The sequence below is a fragment of the Penicillium macrosclerotiorum genome (assembly GCF_028827735.1).
Source record: "Penicillium macrosclerotiorum strain IBT 26536 chromosome Unknown utg000003l_segment0_segment0, whole genome shotgun sequence".
NCBI classification, from domain to species: domain Eukaryota; kingdom Fungi; phylum Ascomycota; class Eurotiomycetes; order Eurotiales; family Aspergillaceae; genus Penicillium; species Penicillium macrosclerotiorum.
Window position 1 is genome coordinate 4,511,227 of NW_026643083.1, and position 17,476 is coordinate 4,528,702.

Sequence of the window (17,476 nt, forward strand, 5' to 3'; positions counted from 1 at the left end):
CATGCACGCACACCCGTGTATATAGTATGGTTTTCGGGCGCTTGAAAACATGAGACTCCGGGGAATAACCTTCCTAAATATGCACTGCGAAGAGCGGATTGCAGGCTATGAAGTCACGTCTACACAGAGATTATGCTAATCTAGAACTTGGTCGTCATCGGTTCTACCTATCGGTTGTCCTACTTTATACAGGAGACTCCTTGACAAGTTGACCAGGACGCCAATCACATCAATGATACATTCCTCCACAGGAAGGAAAATAGAGAGTTCTATATCTGCTGTTTTGAAGCCCATAAAACCCATAAGAGGTATCAGTTACAGGAAATGCTAGTATATCACATTGAGGATAATCCACCCATGCAAACATTTTGATTGGAACCCAGCGCCAACGCCATAAAAGATGGAGATACAGAAAGGGAATGCCCCCCATCCGTAGCTGATACATAAGAAATCATGAAGAGCTTTCGACACGCCGTCGTTTATCGCGATCCTCGTACGGTGACGGGCTGCGCTTTCGCCGCTCTCTGGACCGACTTCTCTCGTCGCGCCGGTCTCTCCTTGGAGAGCGGGATCGAGTTCTCGATCTGCGCCGTTGTCGAACAACACTCGCATTAGCTCCCGTCGGTCCCTGCGGTCCCTGGCCCCAGTCATTCCCACGGTCTGGCATAAAACGTTCGTCTGTAATGCCAATGGGAGGGCCATCTTGCCGTCGCCGGTTCTGGTAGCCCTCGCCAAACCGACCCGTATCCTCAGTTTTGAGATCCCGGTAGCGAGTGCGTCCTTTCTTGCCGAGCTTCGTCATATCACGAACCTGCATATACTGAGGCAGTGTCTCGCGTGCAACATCGTCGACAAAGCGTCGTCCCATAACATTACGCTGGTCCAGACCCTCCTTTTCCTGATCGTCCCGGAAGAACGCGCCCTTGTGGAAGTAACGCTGCATGAACCCAGTCTGGCCCCGGTTCGCCTCGCGGTCCTCTTTCTGTTGCGCCAGGAACTCGCGGTCTTCACGGTCCCGTTCCTCAGCTGTGAGGTTGCGCCGCCGCTCGATCTCTTCGCGCTCCTTCTCCGCTTCTTCGATGGCCTCGCGCTCACGCTTGAGTCGCTTCAGCTCCCGCAGTTTCCACGCCGCGTATTCTGCTTCTGGGTCCACACCATCCCGGTCATCAATGGCTTCTTCGTCGTCGGCTTCCACAACCTCATCCTCGTCCCAGGCTTTGTGCGCCGATGATCGCGCGATTGCTTCCTTCTCTAGTTGGTCCCGCACCAACTGATCCGCCTTCTCCTGCCGCTGGGCGCGGCGCAACTCATTATCGGCTGCGGAGTCGGCGCTGCTGATGGGAGCTTGCGATTGTGCTTCAGCACCTTGCCCCGCTGCATTTCGCTTGTCCTTCTTGATGAACGTAGGTCGTATTAGCATCCGCCGTGGTGCTTCGTCCTCCGAGCTGCTTTCCTCTTCTGAGCTTTCTTCCTCCTCTTCAGAGCCTTCCTTTTCCTCTGAGCTCTCTCCCGCTCGCGCTCCTAGAGCTGTTTTCGGTACTGTCGGCCGTTCTGGGATGCCCTGGGCCGGTGGCGCAGCCTTTGTAGGCGCAGGTTGTGTGGATTCCTCGTCCTCGTCCTCCGTCACAAATCCCTCCTCGTCTTCTTCCTCCTCCTCCTCTTGGACTTTGCGGGCAGCAGCAGCGGGGAATGAGCTAGCCTTGGGGGCCTGCTGTCTGCGTCGCTGCGCCTCGGCTCGTTGACGTTCTTGTTCCTTTTGCGCCTCGATGTCCTCTTCTTCCTCTTCCTCTTCAGACGAAGATGGTTCCTCTGCGATCGCTTTTCCAGGGCGGTAACGACTCACGGGCTTGAGTGGGTTCGCGGTCATCCCGCGATGGGAGGACGGGAGCGGAGGTGGCATTGTTGGAGGGAAGCTGGACGGTTTTCTGGTGGGGTGGAGAAGACAAGACCGAGTTTATTTGTGAGCGTGGCTTATCATCAGAGGGATTTTCAATTGTCCATTTGCTCGACTCGACAGCAAGTTGAGCTTCGTGCACGTCTAACTGGGAGAGCGAAGTCAAGCTTGGGTTAAAATTGATATCACATGATCAGACGTATACCGGGGCTGGTTACTGCCGTTGCTGGCGTTGCCCGACACCGCCTTCGACAAGTGAAGGCGTGTAACTACTTTTACTTTACTTGCAATGTCAAAGGTCAAAATCTTTTCATCTACAAGAAATATTCATGTGGTCCTTCTCATGGAATATTTCTAATTGTATTTCAGTACTTTTGGTTTCTTTCCATGACTGTTCTTACTTCGTTCATTATGCTCCGTTTCGCAGTGGTCAATCAATCACTCAATTTTCTTATTTCTATTGGAGCTTCCTCAATTACAAGGTGCTATGCAAGAATTTGCGCCTTTTTTTTCTAGCCTACTATTTTCCAGCCTAGTGGACATAAGAAGTATTGCTTGCAATCTGTTAATGGAGGGTACTTCCACCTTTGCATTCTATCATCCATTTCATCTACGAAGCTTCTATCTCACATAGGTGTCCATCATCGTTCAACATCACACACTACATCCATCCATGAATATATGCACCATCCCCAAATCCCCCCTTCCTTCTATATGGATAGTAATCGTTTTAGTGAATCCATACATGATCTTCTATGATCCATTTAGATATGTAGTCCTTTTCATCTTATGAAAGCTCAACAAGTTCTAACTACATCTTCTACTCTATTTTGTAGGATGCTTAGTGCTTGCATACGATAGTATAAAAATAGTTTTCTTTGCATTTCTCAATCTGAAGCAGAATATGAGGCAGTAGCTACATATGAGATAATCCTGTCTTCTCTGAAACACGCACCTAGAGAACATTGGATAGACAAGTTTTGCAATATTTAGATGCAACCAAAGGTGAAATATTGTCTCTTCTAAATATAAGTCATTTTTCACTGCTCGGCAGCAGCAATGAATTTGTTATTGGAGCCTATCGCCAGATCCATCAATTTATAGTCCTAGAATTTTAAAATCATATTAATAAGGAGAGTTACTGAGGAAAACCTTTCTTTTATAATAGACTGATAAAATTTCCGGCTTACCTAAAAATTCCCAGAAATCGCCACAATATTGTCGTTCGGAGCTAGCTGTACTGTTTGTGATCGAATGAAAGCCCTCGGACTCTCATACTTACCGACCCAGTCGTGGTATACAACTTCAATGACCTGCGTAATTGGACGTAAGGCTTCGATGCCACCAATCATTCTTCGAATCTTCATCTCGAATCCCTTCAGATCTCGACCACATAAATCTACAATAATTTGCTTCCCAGAAATCCTGTACTATCATAAAGCATCTTTTATTTTGATGCTTGAGACACGAATGTGTTCATCTCTAATACTGCTCAAAATCATCCTCATATGCTACGTTGAAAGGCGAGAAATGCTGTCCGTGTAATCTCATTCCAGAGAGACGCAGTTGTTGAGATAAGACGTAAGTTGTCACGTTCCATGTGGTGTTTTGAGGGGTCTCACTCGCCCGTGGATTACGTCTTAACAAATCAGCTGAATCACTTTACCGCTTGCAGGGATAACTATGCAGGAAGTAATCTGGCCAACACTACCAGCAAATTAAGGGGCAAAACTTGTTAAGGACGAGGCTGCGCCTATTTAAATGATTTCCCTCTCTTGTCGCAGCCGTGGAAATAGATTTTTGGCTTTCATTTTCCTATCTCAATTCTACTTCTTTTCTGAAGAAATTGTCTACTTGAAAATTCACTTCTGGCGAATGTTTGAAATGTTACTCCCAAAGCGCTAATTTCAACATGGTTCCACGGCACTTCCCTTCGCCAAATCATCTCTTACATATTTCCGTCCTACATATTTCCGTCCTTAGTATGTATGATCTCGTGAGATCTTGTGAACACCGCACTTATAGACATTGATGTTTAAATAGGTGAGAGTCGAATTGCTTCATCTTTTACGTCGGATAAAGCCATACTCTGGGCGAACATGTTACCCAATGGCTTGCAAGCCCTTGACCAGAGCACAATACCCACGTGGTACACGACCTGGCTCATCTCCCATTTCACTACATTTCCGCCGCATATTCGATCTGTTCCATTCAAATCACGAGCTTTGTACAGTTGAATCACACTGGGAAATATTCGCTGGAGCCTTCATCCAGGTCGCTAGATTTATCATTCAAGATTCTACTGCAACAATCGACGATACAATCGGTCATCTTCTGGACGAGCGTATCTTAGTTTCTGGATGTCTGGAAGAAGACCTCAATTCCGCCCAATATCTGGTTGTTTACAATTCTTGGCCATCAAAGCATGCTTTTTGAGCCACTTTCGTTTCACTCAGTTCCCAAATGCCCCAAGAACTTAGAAATCATTGAACAAAATGGATGCTGCAGTTATACACATGTCTCTCTTACCTAGAGCATCTCATTATGCTCACGCGAATCCTTCAGTGAGCTTCTTATGGGATTTGGTGTCCTTCTTCCATCCAAAAATCTCTTTTTAGACGATGACGAAGCTCTTCAGCGCACTTTTCAAGAGCAAGTTGATATTGACCCAAACGACTTAAATGTCCACACGCTGCATTACCTTGCAGGGATCAAAATCAAATGGACGGATGCTCTTTCCTGTCACCTCGAATTTAATACGACCACAAAAGAGGTTTCCCTTTTCCGGTTTCTCTCATTTTGTCAATTTTGTTTGGCCACATACGATGAAGGCAAGGGGAGGGGTGTGCTTCATTCCTGTGCGACCACGAAGCATCTAAGATGTCAATGGGCTTCGAAATCCGAAGTGAATCAGCTACTAATTGAAATTTTGATGTCATACAGGCTTCTTTTCGGCCAGACAAAGAGGTCACGAGCGCTATTCCATTCAGTAGACCCTTTCTGAGAAAATGCATTGAAACTTCAGTTGGGGGACCCACTTTTGTCCAAACTATGCAGCAAACGGACTTTTCGCCATTTCTGGATCCAAAGGGACCTTGGGACGCAGTGGAAAAGGAGAAGTGCTACCTTCCACGAGACTTCCCCATCTTACGATATCGAATAGTGGTCCTGCCAAAATTTTTGTCCGCTGCAGCGCCAAGAACTTGGTTGCAACTTTGGCGAGATAACCGAAATTCCGCCAATTGGATGACATTCTGGGCAGTAATAGTATTTGGACTTTTTGGGTCTCTTATGGCGCTTCTCCAGGTTATTCTACAGTTTGTTCAGTTACTGAATAGTTAGACCAGTCAGTGATGGGTCTTATCATGTTGAATGAATCCGCTCTTGCACGTTCAGTCGGTAATGATGACAGTTCTAGTTCAGTACCCGGCATTAATTCAATTAATATCCCGCTCAGCCCAACTCTGAATTACACCTCTAGTTGATGCTTCGTATTCTCGAATCGTGATACCTTCCGCGTCTAGGTATGTATTTGCTTGCGAGAAGACCAATGGTGGATCTTGCTTGGCAGTTATGATATCTCTCCACTTCAAAGCTTCGTCATCCACGCGAGAAAGGTCTTCATAGAACTTGCGGCAATTGTCAACGTCTGCAGTGCAACGATAGATATGTAATTTTAATAGCATGCGACCCAGGGAAGGCTTTCCATGTCGGATGATACGGGCGCGATCAACCTTCACTGTCAGTTTGCCTTGCTGCGAATCGCAAAGAATTGTATAGAGACCGTTCGCATCTTTCAAAAGATGTCTAAGTATGGCGTAGTGTGCCTGAGCCGTATGTGAGCCATGGATTGGCAAAATAGAGCTTTATACTTACGCGGCTGTGGGCTTGACCCCATCCCTTTCTTTGTGTCAGTTCAAATTCCAGATACTTTGATCGGCACACCAACCTGCGTAGAGGTATCGTAATTTTGCAATCCCCGAAGGCCGTCAGTCCCCAATTGTAGGTATAAATTATAGACCACTCTCAATAGTTAGCTTTAATTTTAGGGCAATTGAAAGCAGAACATCATACAATCATCCGGCGTAACAAGCGCGCGTTCAGTGTGGCCGAATAAAGCCAAAACTCTTGGATCATCGATCAAATATGCACCAACAAGTTCGGCTCTGCATTCATCAACAGTCGTAGAAAGATCCCCGAACACGCTGGTCCACGTTTGGCCAAGTCGATAGCAAGTTTGAATTGGCTCGCCTGTGACAGGGTTCACGGGCGGACTTTCTGGATTGAAGTTATATTTTCCTGTACTGGTCTCGGATAGAAACCTCCCGGTTCCATGGCCGAGAATCTCGTGGAGTACTACCCATATGTAATATGCGTGGAATCGATGCTTCTTGAATATCTCTTGTTCTGACGCATCAATCAAGTGGAGACCCCTGTCTCGCTGGCTCTCTGCCTTCATGCGACTATAAAAAATGATGTTCTTGTATCCAGTCTCCTGGCGTATGTCATTGTACTGCATTCTTTTAGCCTTGGCAAGCTTCTTCTGGTACTAGACAGATATCGTTTTTGAAAACCCACATTGGGAAGGTTGATACCCGGAAAAACGATGCTCGAGCAATAAACCAGGCCTTTGGAGCGTTAATGGAGCTGGCCTTCACCAATAAGAATATAGCTTACTCTGGACACTGGAAAAGTCCGGGGCCTCGAATATTTCTTTCTCAAAGGGCCCTTTGCTGGCTTCATGGCTGTTGACCCATGGGAGATTACAAACTAATTCATTAGAAATTTCCGCCAATTCATTCAAAACCTTTGATTCGTCCGCGTCGAAAATACCAACGATCCCTTCAAATTCAGACCTAATTCCCAGTGGGTCTCGGTAAGGTTCAATAAATCCAAGGACTGTCTCGACACATGGACTTTTATCATTCACCCAAACCCTTTGAGCATCCTTGTAGCTTGAGATATCTCCAGTTGTAAAGCTGTCTATAGTTTTTTGAATCATTTCATACTGTGATGAATTAGAGACGTAATCGAGGGCTTTCCGTAAATAGACATTGATCTGCAGAAGTTCTCTTGCGTGATCTCCAGTTTTCAATCGAATTGTTTTGTTAGCGAAGGCAGTGTTCGTATGGTTGCATGTCAAAATATTTTCATTTTCCGATGCCTGGAGAATATCCAGTGTCTCGATACCTTCTGCTCCGGTAACTCTCATAAGTCGCGTGTTTTCCGGAAGTATAGATAACTCATTCATGATGCCTGAGACCAGCAATGTATCTTCGTGAAAAAAGCGCTCTTCCATTCCCGGATAATATGAGCTCTGAGTAAGCTTTCCCGGAGGCCCTAGCCCAAAAGGTGGTAATTGAAACATTAATCCTTGAATTTGCTCCCACAGAGAAGTTGCGCCAGTACCAGCGGAGCTTGCTAATTGAGCAACCTTGTCCTTGGAAATGGATGGGATAAACTTCTGGTCACCGGCTCCCTGAGAAGATTATTAGTCCCATAAATGACAAATGGAGGGGCTCGAATCCCACAAAATAATTGCCCATGTTGGACAGAAAAATTGCTGCATAGTCCAGGAATGATTCAACATCATTAATATCCAAGTGGGAGGCATCGGCAAGGTTTTCCCAGTTACCATCGCAGGTATCGTAGAGAGCCATGATGAAGTCGAAAATAGAATTTGCTTCTGTAGACACTTGACGGAATATAATTCTCGAGCCACTCCATGCCGCTCTAAAGATTCTCAGTCTGGGGCATAGAAGACAGCGAGTTACTCTCTGTCGGTTATGCTTCATACTTAGCCATGTAATGAGCGTACAGCTTTTGCCGAGGCTCTAGCGCATCAAATGCTGAACCAACCGATAATTGGAATATCTGAGGGGCGACCATATTGAGACACGCAAAATCCAAAGGAATATTGGTTAGAAGCAAAAGCATGGATCGACGATCTAGTGTGGTGGAATTGACCCCGCTCACGTGAATCATGAGACCTCAGACAGAGCTTAGCTTTGTCAACCCCCATCAATCTCTCTTTCCAATTTTCGGTTCTACTTTCTGTTTATCTTGAAGAACTTACTAGAGGCAGTAAAGGGAGTGGAATTCTGGGCCTGAATTTTGTATCCTCTTCGAATAGCTAAGCGTTAAGAAATTGGACAGCAGATCATAAAGCCCTAGGGCTTACATTTATGGCCTGGAGTCAGGTGAAAACATGAGAATGGGTAATATTAGCGATCCAGATGATCTTAGTGAGAATACTTGCCCTGTTTTCACCTCTATTCCCCCAATCTCCAAACTTCTCGCCCCCCATATCACCTACACTCACCCTAGGATCAAATCTGACGCATTTTAGAGCCTAAGGCGCACTGAGAACTGGCCGCGTACTATAATAGGCTTCAGCACCGCCGAGCGAATGAGAAGCCTTGTTTTTCAGACCTTGTGGTCGTATGTATGAGATAGATCTAGGAGTAGAATAAAGTAGATTCGACGATGAAAATATCTTCCGTTCTTGTCTTTTTGTATCTTGGGCTGAACTGGATTTGACTATGGGTATAGAGGGTTTTCCCTACAGAAGCACACAGCGATTTAAATGTAAATGTGGGCATATGATATTTCAATATTCGAGTCTTCCACGTAGTTATGTCGTTCATAGGCTTTTTCTCGATGCATACCCACCATATGTACTTTTGCATTATTGTGTCGATCACCCCGTATATAACATGCACATAGTGCATATTTCTGATGCATTTCTTTTTTATTATAGGCTATGAGCCTTTCCTATTACTGTATTAGGGTACGAATAATGGATCAGCTCGGCGATGGCAATGTCCCACTCTCTTCGTTCGGTTTCCGGCATCATACGCTGGTTCAGTCGGTGGATTTTGCCCCGATCTTATCCCGCATACCACTGTGAATATTAAAAGAAATTTTGGCATAGGATGCGGAGAAGTAACTAAATCGGTGGCTAGTAGTTGCGTGATTTGACCGGTGCTTTTAGCTACTGTAGTGCGTAATCTAATCTATGTAAGTTCTAGTGATTGTATGCTTGGTCAGAGGTTTTTGGGCTGGAGTGCCGGGATCAGCAGGGGTGAGCAAACCGGCGTATGTGCTCAGAATTTTTCAGAGTATTAATTTACGGCGATTTTGTCCAAGGAGGTGCCCATGATAGATATGAGTTGGTTACTATCCTTGAACGAGGACAGGTAAGCTTGAGTGACCACGAGGATTTTCCAGGTCCCTGGTCGTGGAAATCGTGGAAATGAAATTTAGGCTTCAATTCCTGAGGCTTGGTTTACATGGGGACCCCTTAGTCGTCTTTGGAAATTTGTCCCTTGGCTATGAACTTTTTTAGCTTGTGTTGAGGTTATATCTTTTTCGTTGGTAGAGGTTCAAAGAAGATTTTCTTCGAATGCACTCTGACGTTGAATTCTTTGGGTTCTTTGGAACATTCAAAGATGAGACTTGATATACTTTATACTGTCCGGCGAGCAGTATATTCACCCAGACAAAGCATATGGCTGTGATACACAAACTGTAGTTGATATTTCCGAGCCATGCATTTGCTCTGCTCTGAAGCAATTGCTTGAAAATTTAGGTCGTGACTTTGCGCTCGAAGCAGCAAGCCAAGTCTGTTCAGGAATGTAAAATAATCTCAGTAAATCGAGAAATAATCAAACAACGTTGGGGTCATCAGCGTTTGACAAGCAACTAAAGTAAAGACTGAGTTCACAGAATATTTTGCGCAAAGAAACAATCCAGCATTGACTCGACGAAGAAAACAAGAAATCAAAACACAGAACATCTTCAAGCTGCTACTGGAGTCACCTAACTCTTCAATTTTAGATTACGTAGCCTTACGGCCAGAGGTCCAACAGGAGGTGGTGCAAATTCTTCAGGACCTATCTCGCTCACTTGTTCCTTCGAATCTTCTTCGTCAGAGCTCGGAAAAGTGGTAGTTGAGATAGTTGGGTATTTCAGTCGAGAGTATGAGGGAGAAGTATGGGGTGATGTCCAATCTTGGCTAGACTTCGTAGGAGTTCCTGCAGAGGTATTTTTTGTCGGAGTCCTCTTTGCAGGAGCCTTCTTCGTGGGAGTATACTCTGCGTCATTCTCCTTTACAGGAGTCTTCCGTGCAGAAACCTTCCTGGCAGAAGTATTATTTTGGGGAGTTCTCTTCGGAGTTGACCTCGTAGAAGACCCCTGTCTGAGGTACTCCCTTGAAGCAGGGGAGGGTAGCTCGACATCTTCAGACAGTTTCTTGAATCGATCTTGCGCATTGTACGGAGTAACTTCATCGAAAAAGGTGCACCATTTATCCAAGCTTTCAATGATTGTTTCCGTCTTGATTTTCAGCCATTCTTGGTGGGTCGAAGGGCACTTTACTTTTTCACACTTCCTCCCGAAGCGCACCCCGGAGAACTCCGCCAACAATATTTGCTCCACCCGATGGGCAAACTTCACTGATTTGACTGCAATCACTTCAAATTCTCCAAAGCAGCCCCTGTGGATTGGAAAGCGATTATTCTCCGGGGGCCTCTGTGAGAATCCAATCTTCAGCATTCCTTCAAACCTCCCATCCATGGGGGAAATGATATAGACGCATCCATACATTCTGCTTCTTTTCCCAAGTGGTTGCTCTAATTTCTGGCTGACTTTCCTGGCCACTTCCTCCTCATCGATATTGGGACAAAGGGCCATGAACTTTTTAATTGGGAGTTCATGAGCAGGACGAACATCAGTATCTTCTTCCAGGTCACCATCTTCCTCGTCCTTTGCTGTATCCGAATCTTCATGGTTGATAGCACCCCAATAATATTCCAACTCTTCCACGATTTCGCTTTTCAGTTTTTTAAATTCAGATAGCCATTGATCTTTCAACAATATTCTGTGAAGGGCGTGTTCACCACATAGGGAATGCCTTGCAAGGTTATCGAAAACTTGCAATAATTTAAATGCGTTCTTCTGGTCATCGGAAAGTAGGTTGGGAATGTGAAGGATGGAGTTGAAGTAAGAAGTTACCATGTCCCAATCGTGTCGACTGATTTCGCCTTCGCATTTCTTGGTGCCACTCTTACTGCTTGTATAGAAAACGCATTTGATAGGCAATGACTGGTGAGCATCATGTATAGAAGTTGTCAAGGAGTGAAATTGATCCTTTGCGGACTCCATATCAAAAAAAGTTGAAGAATCTCACTAAAGGTGGGTAATTTCAGTATAAAGAGAGATAAAATCGGCAATCAAGCTATTGGCATGATGCAGAGTGGTTGACAGTCCATCAGGTGGTGTCTAGCCTCCGAAGATATTTCAGCGCTTTTAAATCAGACCCCAACCAGCCTCCCTTTGGATCTTTTAGCGGAAAGGGCGGCATTACTTCACGTGGTTGCGCCAATCTATCCAGCTGGCAGGGGTTATTGGGTCCAAAATATCCCTGTGCGCCCATCTGCATTGGTTGATATAACTTTCATACCGGGAAATGGGGCCATGCTGTAGTTACCATTCCCCTTGTGGCAGGTGGCTGGATATGATGGGGATTGCGAGATCACAAGATCTCTGATTTGTAGACCAGGGGCACACTATTATCGCGCTTGTAGATAGAAGAGGTGGATAGGGGAAGGCACATGCATTAGTCTCGCACCTAGATATGGGTTCTCAGCCGCTACAGCAAAGGTACGTTTCACCATTTTGGGGGCGAAAACTCGTTGAGAAGTTCCATTTCTCCGACATCTTTGAGGAAGATCCGCTTAGATGTGATTTGAGTGACATTCTGTAGACTTTACATTTTGATTCTATCTTAATCGGGTATCTGCGTTGCCGATACCGTAAAAATAATGCGTTTTGATTTTGATGCTGTATGCTAAGCCTTGCGAGGAAACAGCAACAATCCACGGGCTTGTAGTGGCTTCATGTTCAATCTCGCGGAAGATTCATTTTCCTCTTAGGCCCCGACCTCTACCAAGGGCTGGAATGTCTAAGGTCCTATTTGAAGAGCAGCACAGCTGCGAGATACCTGCGTATTACCTGAATCGTGGTATAGGTTGTGATATAGCTTGCTAATCCTGTGGAGTCGTATTGCTTTGTTTCTTTTAAAGATACAAACATCAGATCTACTAGGATCGCATTCATATCATTAGCTAGTGAGCCAGGGCGCTCTACGGCAAACCTGCGAATACAGGCAGGATGAGATGGATCAGCGAACCAGCCAACAAACCGCACCACGCCACAATAGAAGAAAGCCTCTCAGAGAGGAAACAGATGCTGCTTCAGCGAAAGATGTGTAAAGTTTGATTCTCTCCCTATCGGAGATGCGAAGTTATATCCTGTAGAGCCTGAGTACTAGGAAAGATATCCTCCAATCAGAGTTCACCCCTCGTTGGCCATCTCCCCACTACACTAGATAGCTGACCATTCCCTAGAATATCCTTCGTTAGAGTTTTTACAGCTGTCAATCACCCGCTGGGATCGGATGTTGGTAGTCTCATCCACGTAATATTAAGGAACTTTCCCTGTAGCTACTTTAAAACCCCCTCCCGTATTTTTCTGTATTCTTTATCCAGTATATAATCAGTGATTTGTTGGGTTGCCGGGAAGGGACTCGGCACCTTGGCTTTAACCCATGATTTAAGGTCTCGCATCTACTGCAGCTCGAAGTGATTAAAAGGCCTAGTTTCTTTCGAAAAGACCTGGGCTATACACTGACCAAAACTACAAGATAGCTGGGAAGCAAAGCATAAAGACTTGGCATTTTCTGTTTCTTCCCTGTGGTGATTCATGAGAGCCTGTGCTTTCTTGCATTTATGAAATGTTCGCTCTGATGTGTGGTGTTTTGACACGAATTTTTGGGCATCTGAGGCATTGTGTGCATTTAGTCAAAATCAGGGGACTCCAGGATTAAGTGGTCATTCATTACCTTCATATCGCCTTGTGTGATTCCAAAACACCTTGAAGCTCAATCTCCGAGTAGGAACCTTCCAGGACATTGCCGAGCCATTTCTGAGGGGATTCAGCTCCAAACTTCTGTAGCCGTCGATAGCATAGCTTAAGGTTCCTCATTTATTGCTATATCTTCGTCCTTCAAAGTATTCCGAACAGCCTCTTTTAGGCATATTATGCTGTATTCTTGTTCCCATTCATTCTGATATTCATGGGTGAAACTACATGACGCAGCCCGTGCAATACTTTCCTTACGTTTCTTTTGGAAGTCCTTAGGGAGCATCTTCTTTCTGCAGTCACCTGGACGGTCTGAAAGAATTTGTATCTCAAAACGAAATGTAATTTGTGTCTGGGTGGTATCTCAATACTCCAAGAAATTAATCATTTGCACGAAACAGGCCGCCTTACTCCGATAAATTGCACGCTACAAAAGTAAAACCGATGAAGCACAATATTTGAATCAATCCAAATACAAAACTCAGCAGAGTGCAACTCTCTCAAATAGTTCCCGGCTGTATTTATGTGTGATTCAATGAGATTATCCCCTGGAGCTTGTTCAAGCGAAGAGACACATGATTGCAGAGCATGAAAAAAGCACCACAAAACCCATACTTGTCTTTGAGATAGGCTCGCTCACAACGGCACCATTCCCTGTAATAGTGTTTATAATATCTTGATACCAGGAAGAGACGGAGCTGTCGCCACTGTCACTGGTGTCGGTGCTGGTGCTAGTGCTGCTAGTGCTGCTAGTGGTGCTGGTGGGATCAGTGCTGTTTGTAATGTCATTATACAGGGAAGAAACGGTGTCTTCGACGCCCCCACTGCTGCTAGTGCTTGTGCTTCTAGCGCCGCTAGTGGTGCTGGTGGGATCGGCGTCGTTCGTTATATCATTATACAGGGAAGAGGCGGTGTCTTCGATACCACCACTGCTGGCAGTGCTTGTGCTGCTGCTGCTGCTAATGGTGTTGGTTTTTTCGCTGTCTCCTCTGATTTCTAACCTAATTCCATGCTCACCGTCCAAGCTGGAGATTATTCCGGTGTTCTTATAGCCTTTATTGGTGGTAGGCTCTTCGGTAATGGTTGTTTCACGATCATTGGTGTCGCACAAGATATATGAGCCAAGGTGTGCATTATCATTTTGGTCCAGGATACATTTCTTAAGGTCGTCGGCACTCCAATCCTGGGCCAGACAATAGATACCGCAGCCAAAAGCAGCATCATAGATTATAGGTGAGTTGCCCCTGCAACACGTATCAAATGCGTCGAATATTTCATGGCTATCGAAAGAAGAGTAGCAGTAAGCGTCATTCACACCTGTTGGTACATTCGAAACAGCACCTCCCTTGCAGCTCCCTATTGACAGGCCAGAATGAGCCATCTTGAAGTGGGTTTTAATAAGAAGATCTGGAAATTTAGTTGTTCGAGATTGGGAAGGGGACAGGAGGGGGGAAGACAGGAGGAAGTGACCAGTGCCAAGTATATAAGAAAAGCACGCGACTTTGCCGCAGTTTCATCCATAAATAAATCATTCAGTCCGTCAGTCAGTCCCTGTTGGAAAACTAATACGCGCCTCAAATCACCATGCTCAAAGTGTCTGGCATCTTGATCTAAAACCAACCAACAGTTAGGCTCCGGGTTTTTATAGGGTCAGGGATCAACAACTCCACCTGTTCGTTTGAAGGGCGTCAATAGAAGCGCCCGGAGTTCCTTCTGAAAATTCTCAGCAGTTTCCTGAAAAAAAACTTCAATTTTTGCCAGCTCTGCCATGCACTGACCATTTTCTTATGATATATGTTCTCTCAAGCAACGGGTGGTTGTTTCATGGATTCTTGCAGGACAGGCGTCTGGGCGGGTAGTTGGTGTGGGGCCTGTTACCGCACATTATCCAAACAGAAAGTAACAACAGCTATAATTATTACTTAGGCAGTACCGACTCTCAAATGGCGTTCTCAACCCCAAAGTCAAATCGTGGATAAAATATTGGCGACAAACTATCTATGCACTCTGACCGACTGCTCCGTACTCGTAATCAGAGGCATCGGGCTATATTTAGAAACATATCTCTATACGAAGAACTTACGTTTCAGGTTTGCGAAGCGTTGGAATTAATGATGATGATTATGACTTGTTATAGGGCCGCTTCATACTGGACCTGTTTGTATATTCTTTCCCTCACCGTTCTTGTAAAGGATGATGTTTATTCTCTCCCCGTGCTTTCAGTTCCTCGAAAATTGGAAGAAAATTTTGGGATTTAAAATCTACGGTGGACATTTTAATATTCGGCCAGTACACAGCGCTCTCAAATGGATAAATAGGTGACAAATTGCCTATCATATAAGGTCTGAATACATTGACTTCATCGTTAGCATTGATAAAGCCGGCCTTGGTTTATAATTGGATACTCGGCATTCTCGATCAAGGCCTTGGGTACACGAGGGTGACCTGACACCTGTCTTCAGCATCTGCTATATTTTTTTTCTCAACCCACTTTCTGCCTTCTTATGTGATCTAGGCTGCCTTCTATTAGAACTACAACAGGTAAGCCGTCGGTTGGAAGTGTGACTGAAACTAGGTCAATTTTGCAGTGTAATGTTGCAAAAACCAGTATGTAGTCCATAATAAAAAGCTGGAAAAAAGTTGTCCGTGCAGGTTTAGCCGAGATGTGAGGTGTACACAAACCCATTTGGTCGTACGGAGTGTAACACTAGCGCATGTAGTAGAAATTCGCCTATGGTCCTGGTCGCTTATTGGCATGCGAGCTCCTAAGGGAGCGGTGAATGCAGTTATTAACATATGAATTTCCATTGTTAAGGATCGTTTGGGGTGAGCAAAAGACGGTGAGACTCAAGGTAGAGGCGGCTGAGGCAATTTACCTCGGCGAAGAATGAGTCGGACATGATGGAAAATAGTTTTACTCAAGCCTGTTAGAAGGCCGAAGTGAATTCTTGTTGCATGACCATTCCCAGTTCATCAGTTCAGGCTTACTACTCTGAGGAGTGATGTTCTTAGGGTATCATAATTTACAGGTAGGCGCTTTCTTTATCAGGATATAGTTTAGTCTCCGTCCTGTTATAGAGAAATGATTGGCTTGCAAAATTCTTGGTAGGTACAGTCTAGCCTCATTTCTAGCTGTGGGATCAAAGCAGCAGCTTTTACAGCAACTAGAAATATTAAATATCCTCCTATATTCGCATGGCTACGAGAAAGGTTTGCCCTGCTTTCAGGAATGGCGATCGCGAGGCTGTGACACTTAGAGTTTTTGAGGAGGTCTTGGTCACCAGGTGGTTTCGGAATTATTGTACTATTCAACGTAAGCTAGATCATTTTTGCATAGCCGAAGACTCATTCTCAACGGATATACGATAGTAAGAATTTTCCTGTGGAGGACGGGGTCTGGGATGCCGAATAATAGGCAGTTCCGAAGAGATACGAACATTCTCTTGATCAGTTAATTAATGAATCTCACAAAATTTATTCCAATACCTCAGGCTGTATAGCCGCAATGATATCATTATAAAAGCTACCACTTCCCCGAAGGAACTAGACTTACTTGGCATCTAGCATCAAAAGTTCACGGCGATCTTGCGTACTTGATACGATAGACTCAAGAGTTTCTGTTCCACTATGAAAACCTACGTCTTTTCCCTTTCAACTTTGGCCCTCCTATTGGCTCTTGGCCAAGCTGCGCCGGTCCCCCAGAACAACATTTCCAGTGCATGTAAGAGACTTCCTATGGCCCCCTTTCGCAGGTTTTTTATTCCAAAATGTATCAGTCGGGTGCTTATTCTTAGCCTGTGATACGGATATTTCAGCAGTGGTCAGCAATAATAACAATAACTCTCCTACAACTTGGGGTAACGGCAATGGCAATGGTGGTGGTGTCAATGGGAACAGTGGGGGTAGTGGAAACAACAGCGGGAATGGTAGAAGGGGGTGGATGACAAAGATGGTGGGCCAGGAACCTGGGGCAATGGAAATGGCAATAGTGGTGGTGTTAACGGGAATAGCGGCGGTAGTGGCAATTATAGCGGAAACGGTCGCAGGGCCGTAGATGATAAAGATGGTGGTCCAGTTTGGGGCAATGGGAACAACAATGGTGGCGGTGTGAATGGGAACAGTGGCGGCAGTGGGAACCATAGCGGGAACGGTCCAAGAGGCATGGATGATAAGGACGGCGGCCCAGGAACTTGGGGTAATGGCAACAACAATGGAGGTGGTGTCAATGGCAACAGTGATGGCAGTGGTAATTACAGCGGCAATTTTTAGACGGCACATTAGTTGAGATTGGAAATCCTTGAGCTTGCGGCTATCTGTGATATTCTATTCTTCGAGGAGGCTTCTATATGGAACTAGTAGTCACTACAATGAGATAATGAGATGGGCTACACTTTCATATTAGTGAGCTTGATCAAGTGAATGGACAAGCATCATCAATCAACACTTTCATGATGTAAGATATATAATGGCGAGCCGTGTGCGATTCATATAGATCCGTGGTCGTCGAGGAAAGCCACATAATCGATAGTTCCTTTCTTAATTAACATTTAAAAAGAAGGTCAATATAAATTTAAAATTGCTTCATTACTATTATTTTTTATAATTCACAATTATATTATACCACAGGGGCAAAACTGAAAATGTGATTTGCCCGGCTTG

The 17,476-nt window shown here is 45.0% G+C and overlaps 5 protein-coding genes across 5 annotated transcripts; all 5 read right to left on the minus strand.

The window, feature by feature from the left end:
- Positions 1 to 451: 451 nt before the first annotated feature.
- N7462_004524 (microfibrillar-associated 1 family protein) lies at positions 452 to 1,900 on the minus strand (the record flags this gene model as incomplete). Its single annotated transcript, XM_057076250.1, has 1 exon — positions 452 to 1,900. The coding sequence occupies one exon, from the start codon at positions 1,898 to 1,900 to the stop codon at positions 452 to 454; it is 1,449 nt and encodes a 482-aa protein (XP_056935755.1).
- Positions 1,901 to 5,331: 3,431 nt separating this feature from the next.
- Positions 5,332 to 7,554, minus strand: N7462_004525 (dipeptidyl peptidase III; the record flags this gene model as incomplete). The annotated part of the gene is made up of 7 exons (XM_057076251.1): positions 5,332 to 5,721; positions 5,771 to 5,794; positions 5,844 to 5,917; positions 5,969 to 6,407; positions 6,473 to 6,522; positions 6,572 to 7,373; positions 7,426 to 7,554. 7 exons carry the CDS (start codon positions 7,552 to 7,554, stop codon positions 5,332 to 5,334), a joined length of 1,908 nt encoding a protein of 635 aa, XP_056935756.1.
- Positions 7,555 to 9,715: 2,161 nt separating this feature from the next.
- Positions 9,716 to 11,059, minus strand: N7462_004526 (GIY-YIG nuclease family protein; the record flags this gene model as incomplete). Its single annotated transcript, XM_057076252.1, has 1 exon — positions 9,716 to 11,059. The coding sequence occupies one exon, from the start codon at positions 11,057 to 11,059 to the stop codon at positions 9,716 to 9,718; it is 1,344 nt and encodes a 447-aa protein (XP_056935757.1).
- Positions 11,060 to 13,376: 2,317 nt separating this feature from the next.
- N7462_004527 (uncharacterized protein) lies at positions 13,377 to 14,198 on the minus strand (the record flags this gene model as incomplete). The annotated part of the gene is made up of 1 exon (XM_057076253.1): positions 13,377 to 14,198. The coding sequence occupies one exon, from the start codon at positions 14,196 to 14,198 to the stop codon at positions 13,377 to 13,379; it is 822 nt and encodes a 273-aa protein (XP_056935758.1).
- A 2,285-nt stretch (positions 14,199 to 16,483) lies between these two features.
- Positions 16,484 to 17,095, minus strand: N7462_004528 (uncharacterized protein; the record flags this gene model as incomplete). Its single annotated transcript, XM_057076254.1, has 1 exon — positions 16,484 to 17,095. One exon carries the CDS (start codon positions 17,093 to 17,095, stop codon positions 16,484 to 16,486), a length of 612 nt encoding a protein of 203 aa, XP_056935759.1.
- Between the last annotated feature and the right edge of the window lie 381 nt (positions 17,096 to 17,476).